The sequence below is a fragment of the Sardina pilchardus genome, chromosome 7, assembly GCF_963854185.1.
Source record: "Sardina pilchardus chromosome 7, fSarPil1.1, whole genome shotgun sequence".
Classification (NCBI taxonomy): Eukaryota; Metazoa; Chordata; class Actinopteri; order Clupeiformes; family Clupeidae; genus Sardina; species Sardina pilchardus.
In genome coordinates this window covers 6,812,923-6,835,421 of record NC_085000.1, presented here as the reverse complement: position 1 = coordinate 6,835,421, position 22,499 = coordinate 6,812,923, and the positions used below count along the sequence as shown (strand labels likewise).

The 22,499-nt window shown below is 43.6% G+C and overlaps 2 protein-coding genes across 3 annotated transcripts in view; one reads left to right on the top strand and one right to left on the bottom strand.

Moving 5' to 3' along the window:
- Nucleotides 1–3,989: 3,989 nt before the first annotated feature.
- LOC134087183 (trypsin-3-like) lies at nt 3,990–8,052 on the bottom strand. Its single transcript, XM_062540516.1, has 7 exons — nt 7,813–8,052; nt 6,852–6,905; nt 6,253–6,367; nt 4,962–5,127; nt 4,602–4,858; nt 4,381–4,523; nt 3,990–4,210 (listed from the first exon to the last, which is right to left on the bottom strand). The coding sequence occupies exons 3-7, from the start codon at nt 6,344–6,346 to the stop codon at nt 4,061–4,063; spliced, it is 810 nt and encodes a 269-aa protein (XP_062396500.1). The 5' UTR covers nt 6,347–6,367; nt 6,852–6,905; nt 7,813–8,052; the 3' UTR covers nt 3,990–4,060.
- A 101-nt stretch (nt 8,053–8,153) lies between these two features.
- Nucleotides 8,154–22,499, top strand: part of mfn2 (mitofusin 2) — a 25,732-nt gene continuing 11,386 nt past the window's right edge. The window contains exons 1-7 of one of the 2 annotated variants that reach the window (XM_062540515.1): nt 8,154–8,412; nt 13,352–13,530; nt 14,748–14,883; nt 15,222–15,384; nt 19,181–19,305; nt 19,563–19,671; nt 21,754–21,861. In XM_062540515.1, the coding sequence (XP_062396499.1) occupies nt 13,356–13,530; nt 14,748–14,883; nt 15,222–15,384; nt 19,181–19,305; nt 19,563–19,671; nt 21,754–21,861 (816 nt within the window). In that variant the 5' untranslated portion in view covers nt 8,154–8,412; nt 13,352–13,355. Of the gene's footprint in view, nt 8,413–9,040; nt 9,504–13,351; nt 13,531–14,747; nt 14,884–15,221; nt 15,385–19,180; nt 19,306–19,562; nt 19,672–21,753; nt 21,862–22,499 lie in introns of those variants that run through there. The other variant, XM_062540514.1, reaches the window with a different exon arrangement.

The window sequence follows — 22,499 nt, the reverse complement described above, 5'->3', positions numbered from 1 at the left end:
GCAACACTCGGCCAGGTGAAGCCAAGGAAGTTCCGGTCTGCCCAATTGTAAGACGCTATGAAGTAAAAGCAAGTTGAATTTCAGCCACCCACACTCTTTAATATTCTCTGCAGGTCAATTTGACCCAGAGCATAGGCTTATACTTTTAGAGATTATCACAACCATTGTTTTTTTGTATACAACCCCCCTCCCCGGCTTGGCCCTTTTTGAAATACACTGTAAAAAATGAAAATCCAGGGAGCTGTCCAATTACATGTAATCCAACCCGTTTCAATTACATGAAACAGTCTAGTTCTGGATGAAACATTAATCAACTTTTTCTAATTGATAAGGTAGGCTAAACATAGGCTACTATTAGAGGTGAAAGGAAAATATTGTTTGTCACATTAACTAAACCACAAAACATTAACTAAACAAACTCATGTTTTTCTTTCAAAACACTATGTAATAAGCCATCTTCTTTTAGTGTTATTCACAAAAAAAAAAACAGGTTATCATGACAAACTTTATATCCACTAGTCAGCGGCAGTGTTTGACCGCTGGTTGGTTTGGGCGGAGACCTATTTGGTGGGCCCTAAGGCAAATCCAGCCATTGCCAGTGTAGTGGTACAACTCTGGCCAGACGGACAATCTGAAAAGCCCTCTGATCAGCAGAAAATATTAAACAATCCATCTGGTCAGTTAGAATGGTGCATAGTTGAGCTGTCAGGTCACAGGAACACAAGACCCATCTTGTCACAGAAGCAATGGGTATACCAGTCTTACAGTGTAGAAGACTCTGAGACTATCATGTGGTGTGGCTAACCAGTGGCCTATACGGCTTTCTGCTTTGCTGTGGAGCCAACAGCTGACAACCTGGAAATTAAGACATAAAACAGAGGTGAAACATTTAAAAGTTGATACCAAGAGAGACTACAATCTATTGGCATGTTCAAAGGAAACTGATTGCCAGGATTACTGATTATCTATACTTTGTGGAGGTAATCAGGTAGCACTGTAGATATGCATGGGCTACCAGTCTGGTGTGTATTGTTTGGTCTTTGGTTAAAAAATATGATGTCCCACCTTTTCCCACCATTCTCCTTCACAGTACAAGATGTACGGTACAAAGCCAATCAACAACCTCATAACATAATGCATGCCGCATGTTGTAGATGGGATCCGTAAAGGCCCAACTTGGCAACAAAATGATTGCTCTATCAAAGAACCTCAGCTAAACTACATACTCAACCTACTGTACAACACCTGCTCATGTACACTATTGTAATCTTGCTGGGGTGCACTGTAAACTTACCTGTGGTGGGCTTGACACTATAAGAGCCTGTTCACACTAGTCATTAGAATGCGTCTTGGCCAAATCTGATTGCAAGTGTCTCGTTCTAAAGACTGGTGTGAACAATGACTGAAACGGTTTGGAATCAGATTGTTCTTAACCACATGTGGAGGTGGTTTAAGACGCATGTATCCATCCACATATGTTCTGTAGTGTGAACGCTCAATCCGTCCTTATGCGTCTTCGTCCATGATGATAGACCAATAGATAAACATTCTAAATTCTAAAGTTACATTCTACAGGTAAATCCGAATGCAAGTCATCAGCTGAGACGCATATTAGAATACTGGTGTGAACAAAATGCGTCTTGGCTGATCACTTGCAATCAGATTTGCCCAAGACGCATTTAATGACTAGTGTGAACAGGCTCTAAGTCACCTATTCTGGGGTGGATTCTCTAACTCACCTAGTGTGGTTGACTCTGTACTCCTCTAAGGTGGAGTAGAATCTAACTATTATATCCTGGGGTGGATTCTGTACTTATATGCTTGCAGAGACATGTAGGCAGTATTAGGTCAATTAACTTAAAGGTGGAGCTATAGCTTTCAGACTACGCTCATATGAAGTCCTCTTCTTACCACTCTGATATCTCACCGTTCAAAGAATAATGGGTTCAAGAAATTACGACTAGAAGCCTTTACATTAACAGTTTTCTGGCAAATGGAGTTACTGTGCAACCTCTCCTCAAGAAGCATTGATGAATTGTAGAAATGATTGGCCCATATCCAAGCTGTCCTTTCTCTCAAAGGATCTTACTTTTTTCTGTCACAGGTCTCCTATGTAAACACCTCTTATATCCTTGACTAATCTGGTTTTAGACCACTTCATAGCACAGTCTGCTTTACTTGGTCCATAATGATACTCTGCTCTCTGTTGACTCTGGTTCTTGTGCCCTGGTCCTTCTAGATCTGCTGCTTTTGACACCATGAAAGTTGAAATTGATCTGCAAGGCACTGTGTTAAATTGGTTCAGATCTTATTTAGGCTACCTGACATCTTTTTCAGTGCATTTGCTTCCTCATCATTTGCTCCTATTAAGTGTGGTGTCCACCAGGGTTCTATTTTAGGGCCTTTTTTTCATTACTCATGATGTTTTCCCTGGGCTCCATTTTTAATCAATACAATATTCGCTACCAGTGCTACGCTGGTGATACCCAATTTTATATCCTGCTCATTGAGCAACCTTTGGTTTTTACAGTTAATAACAACAAAGCAAAAGTGGTCATTTTTGGACCGCCAAGCACTGTCAACACTGTAAGTAAGGCTCTAGGCTCTCCTGTCTGTTAATCATCACAGTGTTGTTCCTAGACTCCTCTTTGACTTTTAATAAGCAAGTCCATGTTGTCAAGTGAAGCTTTTTCTAGCTAAGAATAATAGCAAAGATTAAGTCCTTTCTCTCTATCAGTGATTGAGAATCCTTATCCATGCTTTTATTTCTTCAAGGCTTGACTACTACAACTCATTGGCCGGGTTTCCCAAAATTGTTAAGAAGCTCCTAAGTGCTAAGAACTTCTTAGGAGCGTTGTAAGAATGTTCTAAGAACGCTCCTAAGAAGTTCTTGGGACTTAAAGGGATATTCCGCCATTTTTGGAAATACGCTCATTTTCCACCTCCCCTCGAGCAAAACAATCGATATTTACCTTGTTCCCGTTCATCCAGCCATTCTGTGAGTCTGGCGATACAACTTTTAGCTTCAGCCTAGCATAGATCACTGAATCGGATTAGACCATTAGCTTCTCGCCTGCTAGCTTCATGTTTAAAAGTGACTAAGATTTCTGATAATTTTCCCATTTAAAACACGTCTCCTCTCAAGTTAGAAAGTGCAATAAGACCAACTGAAAATGAAACCTGGCGTTTTTCTAGGCTGATTTGACATGGAACTACACTCTCATCTGGCGTAATAATCAAGGCAACTTGCAAACGTACCATAGGCGCAGTGATATCGTACGAAGCATCTGAAAATAGTCCCCATAGACATCAAGCAGTAGTAGTGCCAGTAGCTGCAAGTTGCCTTGATTATTACGCCAGATGAGAATGTAGTTCCATGTCAAATCAGCCTAGAAAAACGGCAGGGTTCATTTTCAGTTGGTCTTATTGCACTTTCTAACTTGAGAGGACACACGTTTTAAATGGGAAAATTACCAGAAATATTAGTCACTTTTAAACATGAAGCTAGCAGGCGAGAAGCTAATGGTCTAATCCGATTCAATGATCTATGCTAGGCTGAAGCTAGAAGTTGTATCGCCAGACTCACAGAATGGCTGGATGAACGGGAACAAGGTAAATATCGATTGTTTTGCTCGAGGGAAGGTGGAAAATGAGCGTATTTCCAAAAATGGCGGAATATCCCTTTAAGAGCTTCTTAACTTTTTTGGGAAACCCGGCCATTATCTGTAGGTTTAACTAAATCCACCCTGAATAGACTCCAGCTGGACCAAAAATGCTCCAGATTGTTAACTGGATCTAAGAAACGTGACTACATTTAGTCTACAAAGTCTTTAAATCTAAAGGTGACGGGGCTTTCTCTGTCTATACTCCCCAGCTCTGGAATAGCCTTCCTGATGATCAAATCATGCAGCCCCCCCCCCCCCCCCCCCATTAAAAAAAAAAAAATATTAAAGGTTTTATCCCCTGAGTCATAAGACACAAAGGTGATGGAGGCTTCTGAACTTGTTTATTAAGGACATCTGCCCTCTACTTGTGTAGTTACAGTTTGTGTTGGTTTCTGCTACAGTCCAGTGGTGGTAAAGATCCACTCTCTGTATTCAGTGTGGCAGATGTCCATGAAGTCAACAGTGTCACCACAAAAATAATCATCAGACATGACCAGAACTCCATGAAGCTTTCCTCCACTTATAAGACTAGAACCAGAGTCCCCCTGGATCAAATAAAGACAGAGCACTACAGTAAGACATCGAGAGAGGTTAGTTCAGTGTCCTATCAATTAACTAGTGAATTCACGTGTTAGTTTATTGCGCTGATATCATCTTTCTTAAATTATCAAATTATCAAACTTTATCATTCATCGAGAAATGTGTGGAAACTTACATGACAGCCATCACATTTTGTAGTTGTGCCAATAGCACAGAAAATATGTTGACATTGGTAGTCCTGAAGATATGGGCAATTTGGGGACTGGCATTCAACAACAGTCAAATTTCCACACTGCAGTTTGCATGCATGGTAGATATCTACGGAGTGGAGAACGAGTTTGGTTTAATGCTTTCCAGTATCCCAAAGCAGGCCAGGCACCAATGAGTTAAACTTACTTTTTTTGTTTGTGAAACGGCCTACAGTTGCAGTCATCCAGCCAACAATGTCAACTGTGGCGTGAAGAGCTGGAGCTTTACAGTTTTGATGAGGCAAAGGTATTGTGATGAGGTAATTTGTGTCTTTAATGTCCATTTTTATCAACATGATATCATGTTCTACACCCTCTGTCTTGTACTTGTACTTATCCCCATCTTCAATATGTATAGTAAGGCCTTTCCCAGTGGGGTGTTTTCCAACTATGGCCTCCAGGTTTCTATTGGATAGAGTCAGAAACAAGAAAGAAACCATCAAGAACATTGTTTTAGGGGGGGTGGCATTATAAGCATGATTTAAAAGGAAAACATTAGGAATCCTACATCTTATCACAGTGAAGAGCTGTAATTATCCACTCAGAGCTGAGCAGAGAACCCCCGCAGTGTCCTCTGTCGTCCCCAGGGGTTGTCAGAACCACATGATGCAGGCCTTGTTGGTCTGGGCAGTCCCATCCAATTCCTCTCTTCAGGTAGGACTCCAGAGCACAACCTACTTGAGTCAAGACAGGTATTTCTTCATTTAAAGGGTATGGTACACACATAACATTTGAGTTAGTACAACTACAACATTAGCATGAATCAGACATTTATGCAGAATGTTGAATTAGTATCTATTAATAATCAACCACAAAGGACCTGTAAGCTCAATTTCATTAGTTATGTATATATTATAACTGACACTTTTCCTGTCCAAGCTGCCCGGTTAATTTGAATATTTGAATATTTGGAATTCTCTAAAGAGGGAATCTAGACACACATTGGACTCAGACTAAGCTCTTCTTTCATCCATATTTTATCATGATCTCAAAATACCTGTTTGGTGTGTGTGTTCATCATTCATGGATGGAATCAGATGTTGTTAAAAAAAACACCACCTCAACAATTTAACTACCCTACCATCACCTGCCACCAGTGGGCAAAATGCATCTCAACTGAGTCGTTCTGACGGTCTGCTTTGACTGCTTATGAGTGAGTGAGTGTGTGCCTGTGCTCACTCACATAGCCCTACCCTCAAAATTACACATTTTACTACTTACTACAAGTCACCTTGATTTTTCATCATGCCAGTAACCTGTAGGAACCCGCAGGATTAACTGATTAATGTTAGCAATGTTTAAACATTTTCACTTCTACTTAGACAAGTGCCTTCACAAAACATACATTGCATTTAAATCCTCTTCCCACCGTCAATACGCAGTAGGCTACCCATCTAGTCGATATGATATGAGCCCAACATAAATGCTCTACAGTCAATTATAGGCTGGGTGAACCGTGCCTAACCTGCCTGCGAATTTGGATTTCGCCTGGCAGCTCGGGCTGGAAACCTGCACATCTATCTCCCCTGCTTCCTATCCACAATCTTTGGGTCCAACCACAAACTGACTTATCCAAAACACACACCCAGATCGTTGGCTATCCAAGCATACGGAGTCATTTGAACTATGCCCATTGATCACGCCTTTTGTGCAGTAGAAATAAAGCGCAGACTCCCCAGACTAATGTTCAATCTTAAAATATTGAGCAGTATGGTGATAGCCAGACTAGTCAAATATGGCTGTTACTTCAGAAAACGACTCCTCTGCCATGAATGAGAGCACTGGAACAAACAACGCACCTGCTAGCACCAGAAGTAAGACAATAGCCATTCCTGAAGCCTTCATGATCTTCATACAACTGATGATGAGCTTGTCTGTTTCTCGGTTTAGCATTCATCCAGCGGTTGTATCATTCTGTTAATGATTTACAAGATTACTTTTTTTCCATTTCTGGTTAGACGCGAGCTGCATTTCATTGTCTCTTGTACGCGCAATGACAATAAAGTTGAATTTATCTAATCTAATTTGCATCTCTCCTTTGCACTTTTGATTTCATTGTGCAGTTGTGCATTGAGCAGTGCAGTTTTAGACGCCATGCTGCTCAACTCCTATTTGACTGGAATTAAAAGACTAAAAGGTTGTTAATCATAAAACCTCTATTGGTGCACATTTAAAAACACTATTGTGTTGACACTAAATTCATAACTGATTGTTACTGCAAGTTGGCATGTGAGTAAATGTTGGCTGTAAGAAAGATATTTTACAGCTCATGAAAGAAATGCTGAAGCCTTGAAAAGCAAGGCTTTCCAGAAAATAGCCTTGTAATACATTCAATAAAACTTGGATGTTGGAGGTCGGACTTCAGTTCCAACTTTGAAGTTGGGGTAGATCGACTTACCCCGAGAAGTGGGATCTTCGAGTGGAGTTTCAATGTCCCGACCTCCAAGTTTGTCTGAAATGAAATTGGGAGAATTCATCTACAAATCCGACTTCTGAGGTGTCTAGAATGCAGCATAAGCTCTTGAAGACAAAATGACAGACAGAATGCAAACATTCTTTGTGTGTCTTTTATGGTAGCTGTTTCATTAACTGAACTGAGCATTTATTCAAAGTGTCTACAAATGCAAGCAACATATCACCAAGTAAAGCATGATGTGTAGTTTGTTGCAAAGCATTTAGTGAGGCATAAAGGCAGTTCACGTCGCCTTCTTCTATTATAATACCTTCAGTATTTGTTTACAAAATGAATTAGTACCTAACTAAAAACACGCAATAGGCTAAACCAAGCACATATAGATTGCATAGCTTGTAGTAGTCTGTACAACAGTATGCAGTATGCTTTCAGACATAGGCCTACACTTTTTTTGCACAAAATTCCTGATGCAATTTTAGGTAGGCTACATCACAGTTCACTGTGATCTTAGTTTCAGTGACACTTGAGACACTAACTTTATTTTGAATTTTTCCACCTGAAAATTGCTCCTTTGTAACACACTAGTGTGGGTAGGCTACCCATAATCTGTCAACGACGACCTCATGAAATATGGTTATGGTTATGGTGTAGCTATTTAGCAGACGCCTTTGTCCGTGTGTTAATTACTTAAGTTATATTAAGTTGAGCTTGAGCTTGAACTTGAACAATCTAAAACAAGTCAGGTGACTAAATCAAACACAAGGTGGCACTGTGGTTGGCTTGTATAGTTCCCAATTCAGCTGTATGATACAACCACTGGGCCATAGGGCACAGTGACCTCTCACGTCTGATGTTCACTTCCATGCAGGCCAATCCGCATTGAAGGACAGGTAGAAGCAGTAGGCTAAAACACAGCATTCACTGTGCAGCCAGTGTTCACCATTACCTGCTTTGTTGACATGCACTTAATTGATATGCGTTGAGTAGATTGTGCAGTGTTGTTATCCATGTCAGTAACCACCACATTGAGCTTTAGATGATGTCTCGGTCTACATAGAATAGAAAGCAATCGCCTGGGAGACAGTGGAAGCAAAGACTGTAAAGAGGTCTACTGGCGCTTGAAAATGACGTATAATAGTAACGGAGACAGTGGCCAGTGAGGTATGATAAAGAAAGATTCAAGCATCATGGCGTTTCTGGGCAATTAATTACCACACTGATATAGCCTACAGTAAATGTGTGTACGGTTGATTAACCTATTTGATATTTCTGTGGACATTGGATAACTGTTCAATGTCCTGCTAACGGTATTGGTTAATGTGCAGTTTAACAGTTTCCTTGCTAACGTTAGGTTATTGCAGGCTATCTGTCAGTGAATAACTACTACGTTAACTACCGTAGCTTGCTACCTCGCCCATTCTTACTTTCGCTATGATACTCATTTGTCGCTCCTACTGATATATCTTAACACGAGGGATAAGAGTCTGATTCCGACTGTCACGGTCAAGATGCAAGAAGAGTTTGAGTAATATCGCACCCTTTCTTGGTAAGTAGCTAGCCATGTTAGCCATAGCTTGCACATCTGTTCAAAGCAAAAACATATCGTTATTTAACGTAAGTTCTGAAACCACATGAGATTGTGACATGCGACGTTTAGCTAATCAGTATAACCAGCCAGCTATTTTAGTGAATGTATATGTTGTCTGAACCTAGTATGTTCCGAAACTGAGTATTTTAAACAATTTCATATTGCTGACCTTAATTAGCTGAGAGCAGCTAACTGGCTAGCTAGCAAATATTATTGTTCAGTAAGTGAATTGCAATGTTTTGGAAGCCAACATGTCTAACGTTAGCGGTTTAGTCCGAAGATTCACTTGTACAAAATGATTTATGAACTATTGGAATTGCACATACATCGTGCCTTAACGTTATGATATTGCAATCAGATGCTTAAACAATCAACATTTGCACTGCGTTAGTAACATTTGCTGAACATGTCTGCACACACAGGCGGGTAAGTATTGACGTTAGTCTCATCTAGGATTGCAACAGATCTCTTTGCCAATGCCGTGGAGGTTGACGCCAGGACTTTATATCCCACTTGGTATTACATAATGATTTGAGCTTGACTGTGCAAATCCAATGGATTCACTCTAGCCATCCTCTCTGACAGACCGACCAGATTCCATGCAGCCTCAGCCCACCGCTTGATTCACTTGTTAAGCGAGGCGGGAGGAGTAGCATGTTAACTCTTCACTGCTGATGTTAGCTTCATTAGCAGCTTCGAGTCGTGAGAGGGGGTAGGGCCTCCAAAATGGGTCACCGATAAGAACGTCGTATGGGAGTTTTAACGTGTTGCTGGACGAGTTGGACATCGCTACCAGTCTTCTCGCGGCTTGCTCATTCATTCAAGTCACCCGTTTTGACCGTGGCTTCGTTTGAAAGCTTAAAGCGAGCTATCGGTTTAGCAGATTGATTTACCATGGCGGTTTAAACTGATAGTGTAAGCGAAGAGACTTCACACAGGTTAGTGGGCAGTCTGCCCCTGGGAATGTAGGTGAACGGTCACGAGAAGTGAAGTCCGTGGAGGCCCGATAAAACCTTTTTCTTCCTATTAGAGTGTCACTGAACATCAAGGTAAGCCTTTTCAGCTAGCTCATCGTCACTGACACATTATTACAAATCTCACGTGTTTTTTGTGTATTAGGAAGCGAATTGGTTTGGCTGAATAGCGCTAGCACTCGTAGTCCTTTTCAGGACAATGACATGCATGTGGTGTTGAGATGAGAAGGGTCAGGATGCCGGTCTTGTAATTAACAATCGAAATGCAATCTAACCTAGCAGTGTCCTTCATAGGACCTTGCGAAAAAGACTTATGTCTATTTGTTTCGTGTCATGAAATATCAAATACGTCAAGCAGCATTGAGTCCGTCTCATGATGAGCGCCGGATAACCCAGTTGACAGACAGCTTACTTTGTGCCAAAATCGATAGGCCGTTGTTGCTTAACTTCTTTTCTTTGCATCAGCAGAGGTTAATGTATGGAGTTAGAAACGCAAAGACGGTAATTTGGGAACCTTTTATCCTACACTTTGCCGCCAGTGAGGGGATTTTTTTTCTGATGGGGGTTGTGCAGCGTGCCGGGATTTTCAGCAGGATATTAGGGAGTTTCCTCTAACATTAGGGGGCATTACACGAGTGATCACCAAAGCCTCTGTCTGTCTTGATGGGATGTCCATGTCCGTATTACGCCCCTCACATAATCATATATTAAGTCTGTGATTGATATTGGATTGTTTTAATATTTTAATGTTTATTGATGCTCTTGTAACTTCAAGTTGTAAGTAGCTTTGGACATACAGGAAACAAACCATTTAACATGGAATGATTAGGTAAGAAATGAGCTTATGCTCTGTGTGCAGGATGAGGCAACTTCGTAGTGGAATTCTGTTGAAAGACCTTTGTTGACCGGAATGTTATCTCTGCCCAGTCTGGAATGAGCCTTGGCCTGGAGATCCTCAGATAGCAGGTTTGAGCGTTGAGACATATGGTAGAGATATTGAGATCATGGCTTGCCAGGAGGAAAGAGACCTTCAGCTAGCTAGACGGTTACCTTACATCTCCTCTGACCAGAGCAGCACAGTGGGGTTCTCTCTCTCTCTCTCTCTCTCTCTCTCTCTCTCTCTCTCTCTCTCTCTCTCAGATAGACAGAGTTTTTACTTCACTTGATTTTTCTACACGTGTACTATTTTTGTCCCTCCCTCTCTTCATTTAATTACACACACACACACACACACACACACACACACACACACACACCCCTCTGAAGGTGACCTGTCATGCAGTTGGTCTCATCTTGTCTGCACACATTTTGGCTGCTGCCGGCCTGTCTCCGCTAGTTAAAATCATCCGCCAGTCTCTACTGTGTATACAGTCACATTGCTAAGCAACCGGCCATACTCCAGTGGTGCACTTTTGATGGGGTTATTTTTGAGGTCACAATGGAGATATAGACACCAGACACCACTGCATTTCTGTCAGTCAAAGATATGTGTCTGAGCGAGAGACCACGCGTACTGGTGTGAAGGTTGCGGCGGCGGTGGGTGTGGGGGGGGTGTCCTGACAGACTGTACGTCCATCTGGTCAGTACCTTAAAGGCTTAAGTATGCCCATTTGCACAGCACTGACTGTTTAGTAATCTACTCTATTACTCCCAGCAACACACACACACGAAGACAAACCAGTTATAGTGGCTTCGGTTGCCCACTATCCACTGTAGTTTGTTTGCCCTATTAAAACCAGTTGTATTGCACATAACACTCAGACTGAACTCGGCTATGAAACCCTAAGCGAGACCAGAAAAACTAGACATCATTAGTATGGTTGTCACTTCTGATTTCTAACAGTTTCTAGGCTGTTTAATAACTGTGATTGTCCGGCCATAGGCCATGAAACTGGTGGTGTAGAAACTAGAAGTGAAATCCATAGGAGCACAATCTGGTGGAGCCAGGCTGTATATCCTCACGTAGCAGGTTGTGGTCCTCGGGGGGTCGACCCTCTGCCTAACTGGTTCTGTAATGTCTGGTTGAGCTGAGCAAGAAAGCCTGAAGCTTACTTCAGAATAAACATCACTAGCACAGATAATAGACTAGATTCCTGAGAGATTTTTTCCACCTCTAGGAGCTGGCTGGAACCTTGCTGGCTAAAAAAAAAAAGTTTGCTGTCACTGTGCCCACACAACCATTGCCTTCATACCTCATGAGCCGTAGCAGCCACCAAAGCCTCAAAGTGGCAACAACGGGCTAGATCTAGAACAGGCTTGGTCTGTTGTGGACCTGCCCCACTGGTAGGCCTCTGCTCTGCTCGGGGGGCTTTGTTTACAGTGACGCAGCAATTTTAGCATGTCACATGAAATAGCATATACCTCCCCCAAAAAAGCCCCTCAAGTTTTTGTAATTTTTTTCTTGTTGTTTGATGTTTCCCTGCTAGTTTAGTAACTAGGAATGTGAAAGTCTGACAAGAGTATAAACCGACAGTAGTCCTCTGTTCATGGTAACCATGTCTGCTGCAGGCAAACTCATGGGTGTGGTGGGGGCTGAGTATTGTGAGTTCAGTCGTGACTCATGTTTATCTTCATATCTTCATATCTCTCATGTTTGGCTGGCCCCACAAATTAGGCCAGAGTGATGTTTGTTTTGCCTCTCCAGGCCATCTGTCACTGTGGGAGTGATGCCTGCTGGGGGCCGTTGGGTGAGCTGGGGTGTTGGGTTGTGTTGGCACAATAGGCTTTGTTCTCAGCCGCAGTTCAGTTTAAGACCTGTGTATTTTCACATTCATTAAAACTGAAAGAGACCAACCAGGCAAAGACCCCATGGACCGCATGTCTTTGTCTGCAATTATGCTCCCAGCAATGTAAAACAGAACCCTTCCGGGTTATGATACATCAACATCAACGTCAGTGGATGTTTATCCTTATTAAACACTGTGATCCAGATTAGTGTTAATATCTTGTTTGTTGTTTGGAAGCACCACAGAGAAGCCCGTCTTCTTAACCCACTGAGACTTCATATCCTAGTCTATGGGGTCAAACAGGATCAGTAGATACACAAGGTGGTCCTAACCCAGTTACCTGATCTAGTGGTGCCCAGAGGTTGACAAGCTATGTTGCTGTTGACCAGCTGAGCACCACAAAGATATTTAGTGGAGGCATACAGTCTTGGATAATGTTCTGATGTCTGAATGTATTAGTACCACTTACTCTGTTATTTTGTAGGGATGTGTATTGTAGATTTAAATGTACAGGGCAGGCATATAGGCAGCCCACAGGCAGTGTATCACACCTCAACCTGCCTAAATGGCTGCTGGGAGAATGTCTCTGACATGAAGAACCACATTCCTCCTCTCTAGAGAAGATCATCTCATGCTTATGTTCACACACCACTAGCCTGTGCTTCAGTCTGTAACCGTGCGGTGTGTGTGTTGAGAAAAGAGCCAGAAGGAAGCAGCTCTTTGTCATGGAACTCTCTGACCCTGGGGGCGAGCTCCCGCGCGCCCCCTGACATTCCAGACATTAGAGCTCAGCTCGCTCACACTCTTGAGCGGTGACTCAGCTTCACAAGCAGTCATTTTAGGGCGTTTTTTCTTTTGGAGGCTGTGTCTCTGGGCCAGAGTTACTTCCACCTTCTGTTCTGCTCAACATGTGTGCTGTTGTTTCTGCCCCACTCTGAGTCGTGGCACTCGGTGGCCTTTCCTGTAGTTCACCCCAATCGAGTGTGTGTGTGTGTGCGCATTCTTTTATGTAGTTACTTATTATTCTCTAGAGGAAGGAGCAGCCACATGTAGGAATCATTGGCTGTGAGTTTCTATGGTGATGGATGTGGTGTTCCTGTGGCTAGGTCATTCTGTCTTGGCCTCATCGCTGACGATATGAACGTGAATGTTGATCTTTCTAATGCTCTTGTCTCTGTTTGTGTTTTCTGCCCACAGTGCAATGTCTTTGGTTTTCACCCGACCCAACAGCAACGCTATTGGCAAGAAGGACAAGAGATTAATGGCTGAGGTGAACGCATCGCCGCTCAAGCACTTTGTGACGGCCAAGAAGAAGATCAATGGCATCTTCGAGCAGCTGGGAGCCTACATCAAGGAGAGCTCCGCCTTCTTGGAGGGTGGGTGGAGCCAAATGGTCTCATGAGTACATTGTAGGGCACTCCGCTTGTGGAATTTGGCAGAATGTTCCCCCTCTCACGTAGTTCTGCCGTTCTCTTTTCTTCTCGTGCTGTCTTTGGTGTCCCCTCATTCACATGAGGCCTCTGTGTCCGTCAGCTGATCTGTCATGTGGACCTCAATGTCCCTTATTATTCACTCTTCCCCCTTTTGTTTTACCTTCTCTCTTTCTCTTTCTCGCTTGTGTTATATATATTTTTTTCTCTCTCTCTCTCTCTCTCTCCCTCTCTCTCTCTGTCTCTCCCTCCCTCTATTCCTCTTCTCTGTCTCCCACTCCTGTCTCTTTAATGCGAGGCACATGTTCGCTCCCCAAGTGCACGGCTGTCAGGTCGACTGAGTATAATCCAGAGCGGTGCTACTGTCTGCCTGACTAGCTTTTGATGTGCGGAAAAAAAATAGTGAATTTAGCTTCAGACAGACCCACACAGATGGCCTGTTGCTGGGTGGCTGGTCTGCACAGTTGAAACAGCAGTAAGGAGTAAAAACTAGCGAGCTAGCTCCCTTAAAGGCATCCACAGTGCAGCCAGTAGCCCAGTTGGTAATTAGTTAGCTAACAAGCTAACTGGTGTCTTGTGACGATGCATCTGTCGGTGTGCTGTGAAGGCTACATACTGAATGGTTATTGGGAACGACATTTCTCTGTCATTCACAACTGTCCTTCACATGACTATACTGTACTGTGCTGTCAAACTGAATTTGGTTGCCAAAAAAAAAAAAAGCCTAAAAAAGAGACAGAGCGAGGTGATTGGTGTAGAGTTGGGTTAACTCTCTCAGGCTGTGTGCAGGCTAATGTCCTGACCGCAGGTCTGTCACTGCAGGCACGTGCAGCCTCAAGGCAAGCAGTGGTGAACAGCTGCCGTGCCCGTGAACGCGGAAGGGCACGTTGAGTAGCCATACTGACCTTGTGTCCAGAGGCAGCCATCATGAGTATTAGATTTATAAAGTCAATAAGCTAAGTGGTTTGAGGACAGTGTTTTGGCCCTCCCCTCTTCCCTTAAAACACACACGCACACATACAGAAAAGAAGGAGCAGAGTAGGCATACCCAGATGTATAGTGTGTGCAGCCTCTTTAGCATTATGCCTTTGTAAACATTCTTTTTTATTTATTGGTGTGTGTCTGTCTGTGTGTGTGTGTGTGTGTTTGCGTGTTTGGAACAGAGACGTACAAGAATGACGAGCTGGACCCGGTCACCACGGAGGAGCAGGTGGCAGAGGTGCGGGGTTACCTGTCCAAGGTGGCAGGCATCGGGGAGGTGCTGGCCCGCAGGCACATGAAGGTCACCTTCTTTGGCAGGTCAGCACGCCGTTGCACGTCTGCCCTCTCCCAAGAGACTGTTGGGGTGGGGAGTAGCTGCTTACTGGCATAGAAGTCAGCAGTTTAGAGATGAAGGTTTTAACTGGCTTAGCTGGCAATATAGCAGCACAGCTGGCTGTCATCATGACGCACATGTTTGTGTACGTGTCCTTTTTTATATGTGCTTGTGTGTCTGAGGATATGGAATTTGTGTGTGTTCTCCATATTGTGCCTGTTACTGTTTATGTGTTCTTTGAAGACCAGTAACGGTAAAATCACAGTTGTAAATACCATATTGTGAGACAAGGTATTAATGTATGTGTGTGTGTGTGTGTCAGGACGAGCAACGGTAAGAGTTCAGTGATCAACGCCATGCTGTGGGACAAGGTGCTTCCCTCGGGGATCGGTCACACCACCAACTGCTTCCTACGGGTGGAAGGCACCGATGGCAACGAGTCCTTCCTGCTCACAGAGGGTTCCGAGGAGAAGAAGAGTATCAAGGTGAGGAGAGAGGAAACACACACACACACACACACACACACACACATATATGCAACAAGGCCTTCCTGCTAACACAGGCCTCAGAAGAGTATCCGAGTGATTTGAAGATCAAACATTAATTGATGAACGACTGTTGGTGTCTTGAGTGTTGGCTGGACGTTACTGAGTAAAAGTGAGCTCTGGGAGCTGGTGTAACTGTTGGGTGACATAGCTTCAGGAATTGTCTCGTATCTTAAACACAGTCATAAAGGTGACTTTATTTAGACTGGGTAGAATAGTCTCACACGTCTCTGGCTGAACTGCCACCCAAAGGTCAATAGGCCTCACTAAGGTTAGCGCTAGTGTGGTTTCCTCTGTTACTGGGTGAACTTGGCAGTGAGTACTGCCTCTCAAATTAACCTGACCCGGTTTGACAAGCCACCCAGTCTCCGAGACTACTAGAAGAGGACACCCCAAGGTCATGGCTTCCTAATACCCACAATACTCTACACTGTTAGCTGGGTATGTTTGGCTGAAACCTCCCCGCAAAGTGGTTTTGTGTTGTTGTAACTGTGTGGGGAATGATTTCATGGTTGCTCTGTGGAGCCAAATTAGAGCCTAGTTTAAGGGCATCCCAATAATCCCAGGCTGGATTAGCTATTGCGTAAGAAGCCCAAGTATAGCCCAAATTAACGAGATTACGGTAACTGGGGTGTGACTTTATCCCGCTAATGACTTTTGGAGGAGGAAGAGGAGTAGGGCTACCCTTTAAAATGTCACAGTCTCTGGACGTGAGCTCTCTGGTCTGACCTTTACATCTGTAGAGGCCTTGTCAGATCTGCTGTCAGCTCAACTCCTAGGAGACTGAAGAATGTGGGAACGTCTTTGCTGAGAGGAAAAAGCAACGCATACCTGTAGTTTATGTGTGAGGTGTCAGCACTCCGCCCCATTGGTCAGTTGTAGTTGGTTAACCAATCACAGCGTTGAATGATACTGGAGGTTCGAAAGTGCTGACTCCTTTTTAATGGCGGGCAGAGATGGGTGGGGGGGGGAGGGTGGTCAGTGGAAATCATGTTTCACAGAGAGACACGTAGTCATCTGTGAAGCATGCGCTTACCCCCAACCCCCCACCACACACACAGAGACATAAAACAAGTTCCCTGTCTCGTGGTTATAGAGTTGCCAGTGGTCTGCAGGCCTATAAATACTTCACAGCTAAAATGACAACCAGACCATCAGCTGTAGCAGTGTGTGTGTGTGTGTGTGTGTGTGTGTGTGTGTGTGTGTGTGTCTGTGTTCCACACGTTCAGTCATCTGAGCAATCTCCAGGCTAGGATTCGGTGTCTTCGGTGTCATTGGACTGAATCCCACTTTTGGACGTGCGTTCCTGCATGAGCCATAGTTTTCTGCCCCTGGTAATTGCAAAGCTAAAGGCTTGGCAGAATAAACACGAGATTCCATCTATCTTTCCTTAATTATTAACTGTAATCAAGGTACAGGGAACTTTAATCCTGTGCAGGTAAGCTACGCCTGGCTGATCCTTTATTTAATCATGAACCATAAATTTGATTACCTTTGAACCACAAACACGATTTTGATCCTTTATTTAATCGTGAACCATAAATCCCACGTAGATTACCTTTGTAGGAGACCAACATTTAGCATTTTCTAGTGAACGGATAGCAATCGTGTTTGTAAGATATCAAATTTGGCAGCATTTCCAGCTTTGAGAACCATGCAAGAAGGGTTTATCTACTCCCGTCTTCCCTGAATTGTTGGAGGTTCTGAATGATGCATCAGAGGAAATCAACTTCAGAGGTGGAGACGGATGAATTTATTCCTGCCGCTGTTCCTTGTGGCACGGTCAGATTATCTGCACCCTGCACAGGTCACCACAGGGTTCCTGCTTTAGCCTTTACCCTACAGAGGGGCAATCTGTGGAGTGGGGGGGCTGGGGAGGCCTCAAAGGAGCTAAGTTAGTGACCCGCTGGCACAGATTCTGCTGTGTGTGTGAAGGAGTGGGGGGTTGGGTTGGGTGTGATGTAGGTGTCCAAAATTAGAGAGCTCCTCGTAGTGCAGGCAGAACTCTTGTCAGGCCTATCAGTGTTTTAGCATGCCAGAGCTGCAGGATCTGGAGCAGCGCAGATGTTGGCCTTTCTCAACCAACACACACACACACACACACACACACACACACACACACATACAGTATGCACAGACATGCACAAACATCTCACAGACACATTTCTCTCTGTAGCTTCTCACATCTCAGTGTTTCTCTGTCTGTTTCACTCCTTATCTGTTCTGGTCACTTGGGATCTTATTTTGATTCCAGTCGTCGCGTGTTCACGTGTCTCCCCTTTGTATTGGCTCCCATATCACTCATCATGTTTCAGATTTGGGCTGCTATGGTTCTGAAAGTTTTCAAAATAGTTTCTTTCAGGAAGTGATCTCTCTCTCTCTCTCTCTCTCTCTCTCTCTCTCTCTCTCTCTCTCTCTCTCTCTCTCTCTCTCTCTCTCTCTCTCTCAAACATCCTCCTGTTAGTCCCATTGGGACTGATCTCCCCGAGGCGTTTCCTCTGCAGCTGATGTGAAGTCCAGCCACATCATTTCCTGTCCTGTCCTATACACATATACATGCTCTTACACACACACACACACACACACACACACACACACACACACACACACACACACACATACACAAAGTAATACACATATACACACAGTTCCCTCTTGCCTTCTTTTTTTCTGAGTTATTTGCTGGTTGGTGAGAGCACATTTAATGAAAGCTATTTTGAAAGTGAAAAAGTTACAAAGACATTTACTCAGCTTTCCTGAAAGTTTGAATGCTGGTCATTGTGCATCAGAAGATAGCTTTATGCAAACAGCATTGCAGTTTGCATATGTCCTGTGATACGTTATCATTGTAAAGCACACGTTGCACACCTCATAGCCTAGGCCTAGTCAGGGCCTGGTGACTTAAAGGCAAATTGTGCATTGGATTTTGTGCTGTGTTCTGGGCCAGAACCCCCCAGGAGTTTGTAATAAAAGCATTCATGGGGCAACAGAGCTTAACAATATTGTGGCAGACCTGTGTGTGTGTGTGTGTGTGTTTGTGTGCTCCTGAGTTGCGAACCTCCTCTCCAGAATTACTTCTTAATGAAAGACCAGCTGCTTACAGGAAGCCAGGGCATCACATGAACACTGGCTGAAGTTAAAGTTATTTGCACACACACACTCATTCTGTAAGGGTTGCTTGAAGGTCATTGGGCCCTCATGTAAATGCTTTGAAAAGTGTAAAGTCTAACTCGAGCTTAAATGGCTAATAACTGTGCAAAATCTATTTGCACATTTAATTCCATGAGAAAGATCCACAAACAAACAGCGGTGGGTCAGCTAAAAGCTGTCTTGTACCACACGATGTCGTTAGTTCATGCACGAACACTTAACTCATGGACTGACTTTGCACTTTGCCCTGCATTTGCAGGCCTGATGGAGTTCAGGCGTGGAGCCTGAATTCAGGCTTGAGCTCTGCCATGCACAATGTCAAGGACGGCTGTTCTCTATATTGTCTTTGAATGTATGTGATCATCTCAGGCACAGATCATCTCCCGTCTATCAGCCCTGCATTTGACACAGGGCCCATAGTGTTGCTGCTGTTGACATGCCTCCTCTTCACCGGCCTCTTTTGCATCCTTGCATAAGTTAAGCGTAGTCAAAGTGCTAAACCAAACAGATGAGTTTCATACTGTGGACTGATAACTTCTAAACATTCTGTGTGTGTGTGTGTGTGTGTGTGTGTGTGTGTGTGTAGACGGTGAACCAGCTGGCTCATGCGCTGCATCAGGATGAGGATCTGGATGCGGGCAGTTTGGTGTGTGTGATGTGGCCCAAAGGCAAGTGTGCGCTGCTCAGAGATGACCTGGTGCTGGTGGACAGGTGAGGATACCACACACACACACACACTGCAGACATACACACACTCCACACACACTCACAAAATGCAGACATGCGCACACACACACACACACACACACACACACACACACATACACACACACACACACACACACACATATTCATGTATGCATACACACTTCACACACTCCTGTTAATATTATATTTCTCCTGTCTCCAAAGTGTGTTTGTATGCTCTATGCCGGGACAAATTTCTCCATGTCTCTGTGTTTTGACAGCCCTGGTATTGACGTCACCACTGAGCTTGATAGCTGGATAGACAAGTTCTGCCTGGACGCTGACGTCTTTGTGCTGGTGGCCAACTCAGAGTCCACCCTCATGCAGACCGTAAGATATCAAAACATTTCTGCCCTGTGTGTGTGTGTGTGTGTGTGTGTGTGTGTGTGTGTGTGTGTGTGTTAATAATGATCCGGTCCATCAGTCAGTTAGTTCTCTTGGCAAATTATTTATGAAATGCAGAAATTATCTACACATTTCTTTCACTGCGTTAGGATCTGCTATCTTTTTTCTATATATTATTTTTTTCTTTATTGCCACTTTTTTTTTTTTTTTTTTTTTAAGATTATTTTTTGGGCTTTTTATGTCTTTAATCGGACAGGACAGTAGAGATGACAGGAAATGAGTGGGAGAGAGAGTAGGTGGGATCCGGAAAGGACCACGGGGCGGGAATCGAACCCGGGTCGCCGGCGTGCGGTGCAGGCTGGGGCCTTTATTGCCACATTTGACCTGACCTTGACCGGTTGGAATGATTCTTGCACTTTGACCCCAAAGGTCAACACATACATTCTGTTAGCTGGTCTTACATTTTGGAACGTGCGCACACATCATTATCATGTCAGTTGTAGCGAGTTCCATTGATTACAGTGGAAGCTAGTTGTTGCAGCAGACACTCCGGGAACGGAACACTTTAATCACGCATCTGGTGTGTAGCCTGTGTGGGAATACTGGTATTTATCATGAATAGAGAAATGGATAGCCTCTTTTGTCTTTGTTGCTCATAGGGTTGGGCATCGATAACCGGTTCCGTCTTGGAACCGGGTTTAACTTATCAATTCCATCGACATCGTACGTCTTTTTTGTTATCGATTCCCTTAACGATTCCCTCAGCCTGCATGACGTCAGACTTTTTCCGGTTTTCCTGAAATTTTGTGTTACTACACGCCCTCTGCGACGACTCATACTACAAGTCAAATCGTGTAAGGGTAGTAATACCAGCAATATGTTAAAACATTTGTCCGTGAAGCATGGGATTAAGCTCCAAGAGTGTCATGTGTTTGACAGACTACGGAGAGGTGCTAACGTTGCCCGGTCCAGGGCTCCAGAGTGCATATGCGCCCAAAATGTTTAAGAGTGTGCCTGAAAATAATTCTAGGTGCACCTGACGCTGCTCGGGTGAAAGCATACGTTTCCTTCACAAGTTTTAATTGTAGACTATGCGTGCAACTTTGCCAAACTGTATAACCCCTTGACCCGCTCTCTCTCCCTCTCCCTCTCTCGTGCGCGACACCCGCCCCTCGACATGCACATTCACAATCGTGAAAGCAATGACGCATAGAAGACAACTAGCGACATTATAATTAATTTCGGTTAGCATCATAACGTAGGCTACTGCACAAATTTGATTCAAACTCTTGCATTCAAGTTGACTGATCATCTCAATGTTTTCCAACTCTAAGACTCAAAAGGGCCTGTCCCAAGGAGACAAAGTATTAGCCTACCTTGCAACTTAAACACACGTGGGGAAACTGAACAGTCCAACCAGTAGACTATAATAAGCTAGCCAGCTATGCTACTTTGTTTACAATTTGAGGCTTCAAGCCGACAGCTGAATTAAAGAGGCAGAGTTGTAATATGAATAGTCATGAATGTCATGAATATCAGAAATGTCAGTAGTAGGCTATAGATTAGAATATATAAAGAATTATATTTTATTATATATATATACACTGTAGGCTATATATACATATTTATAATTCTTTAGAAAGAATATGTATATTCCTTATTGTGTTTTAAATAAAGACAAGCTTTTTCTACGCCTTATTGTTAAAAAATCATTCACATTATATGAAAGGAGAGAGATAAAAGGTGACCTTTTGGCGTTAAAGGCGATGCAACGAAAAATGTGGGTGCACCTACATTTTTTGGGAATCGATAAGAGAATTGATAAGGAATTGGATTGATAGGCAGAATCGATAATGCCATCGATATTGATAAAAACTTATCAATACCCATCCCTAGTTGCTCATGTAAAGACCATGTCCTGATCGATCAGTGCCTGAGCATCTGATCATGGCCGCCTCCACTGTGTCTGTGGCCAGAAGGCTGTAGGGGATTCATGGGTGTCATGTTCTTGATTTGATGTTTTTTGTCTCTGTCTGGGTCTCTCTCGCTCTCTCTCTCTGTGTGTAGGAGAAGTCCTTCTTCCACAAGGTGAATGAGCGACTGTCCAGCCCCAATATCTTCATCCTCAACAACCGCTGGGATGCCTCAGCTTCTGAACCAGAGTACATGGAGGAGGTGAGACACGCGCGCACACACACACACACACACACACACACACACACACACACACACACACACACACACACATAACTGCTGGGAGGCTCTTTAGGGCTGTGTTCAAAATATCTTCAGGCCACCCCTCACTGACACACACCACGCCACACACTCACAGTTTGAGGTAGTAGAAGACTTGAGCAGTGTGGTCAGGTAAAGGAAATCTTTCCTGAAACAAACCAATCGATGACAGATTTGGATTTCTTAGAATCTATTGTCCCAGCAGATAAGTCCAATTGCCCTGAATTCATTTGCCATTGTTACGTGTGTGCGTGTGCGTGCGTGTATTTGTTTGACATTGGCTATGTACCTCTTTTTAAGTAGTGGTTGTTTGAAGGAATCTTTTGTGTCATGCTAAGATAGTGTGCGTGTTTTGGTTCTATACCTTTTTAAAGTGCTGCTGGCGTTAATGAAGCTTCTATTTGTGTTTAGGTTCATTTATATGACGGCTAATGATCTCTTGGTCTTGGCTGGCAGGAAGGTTTTGTCATGCTAGGATTGTGTGTGTGTCGCCTTTCCATACTGTTTGCGTGTTTGGGTGAAGCGTCTTCAAAGTCTATTTATGTTTAGGCTAATTCCTAGCATTCAGGGGAGGTCTC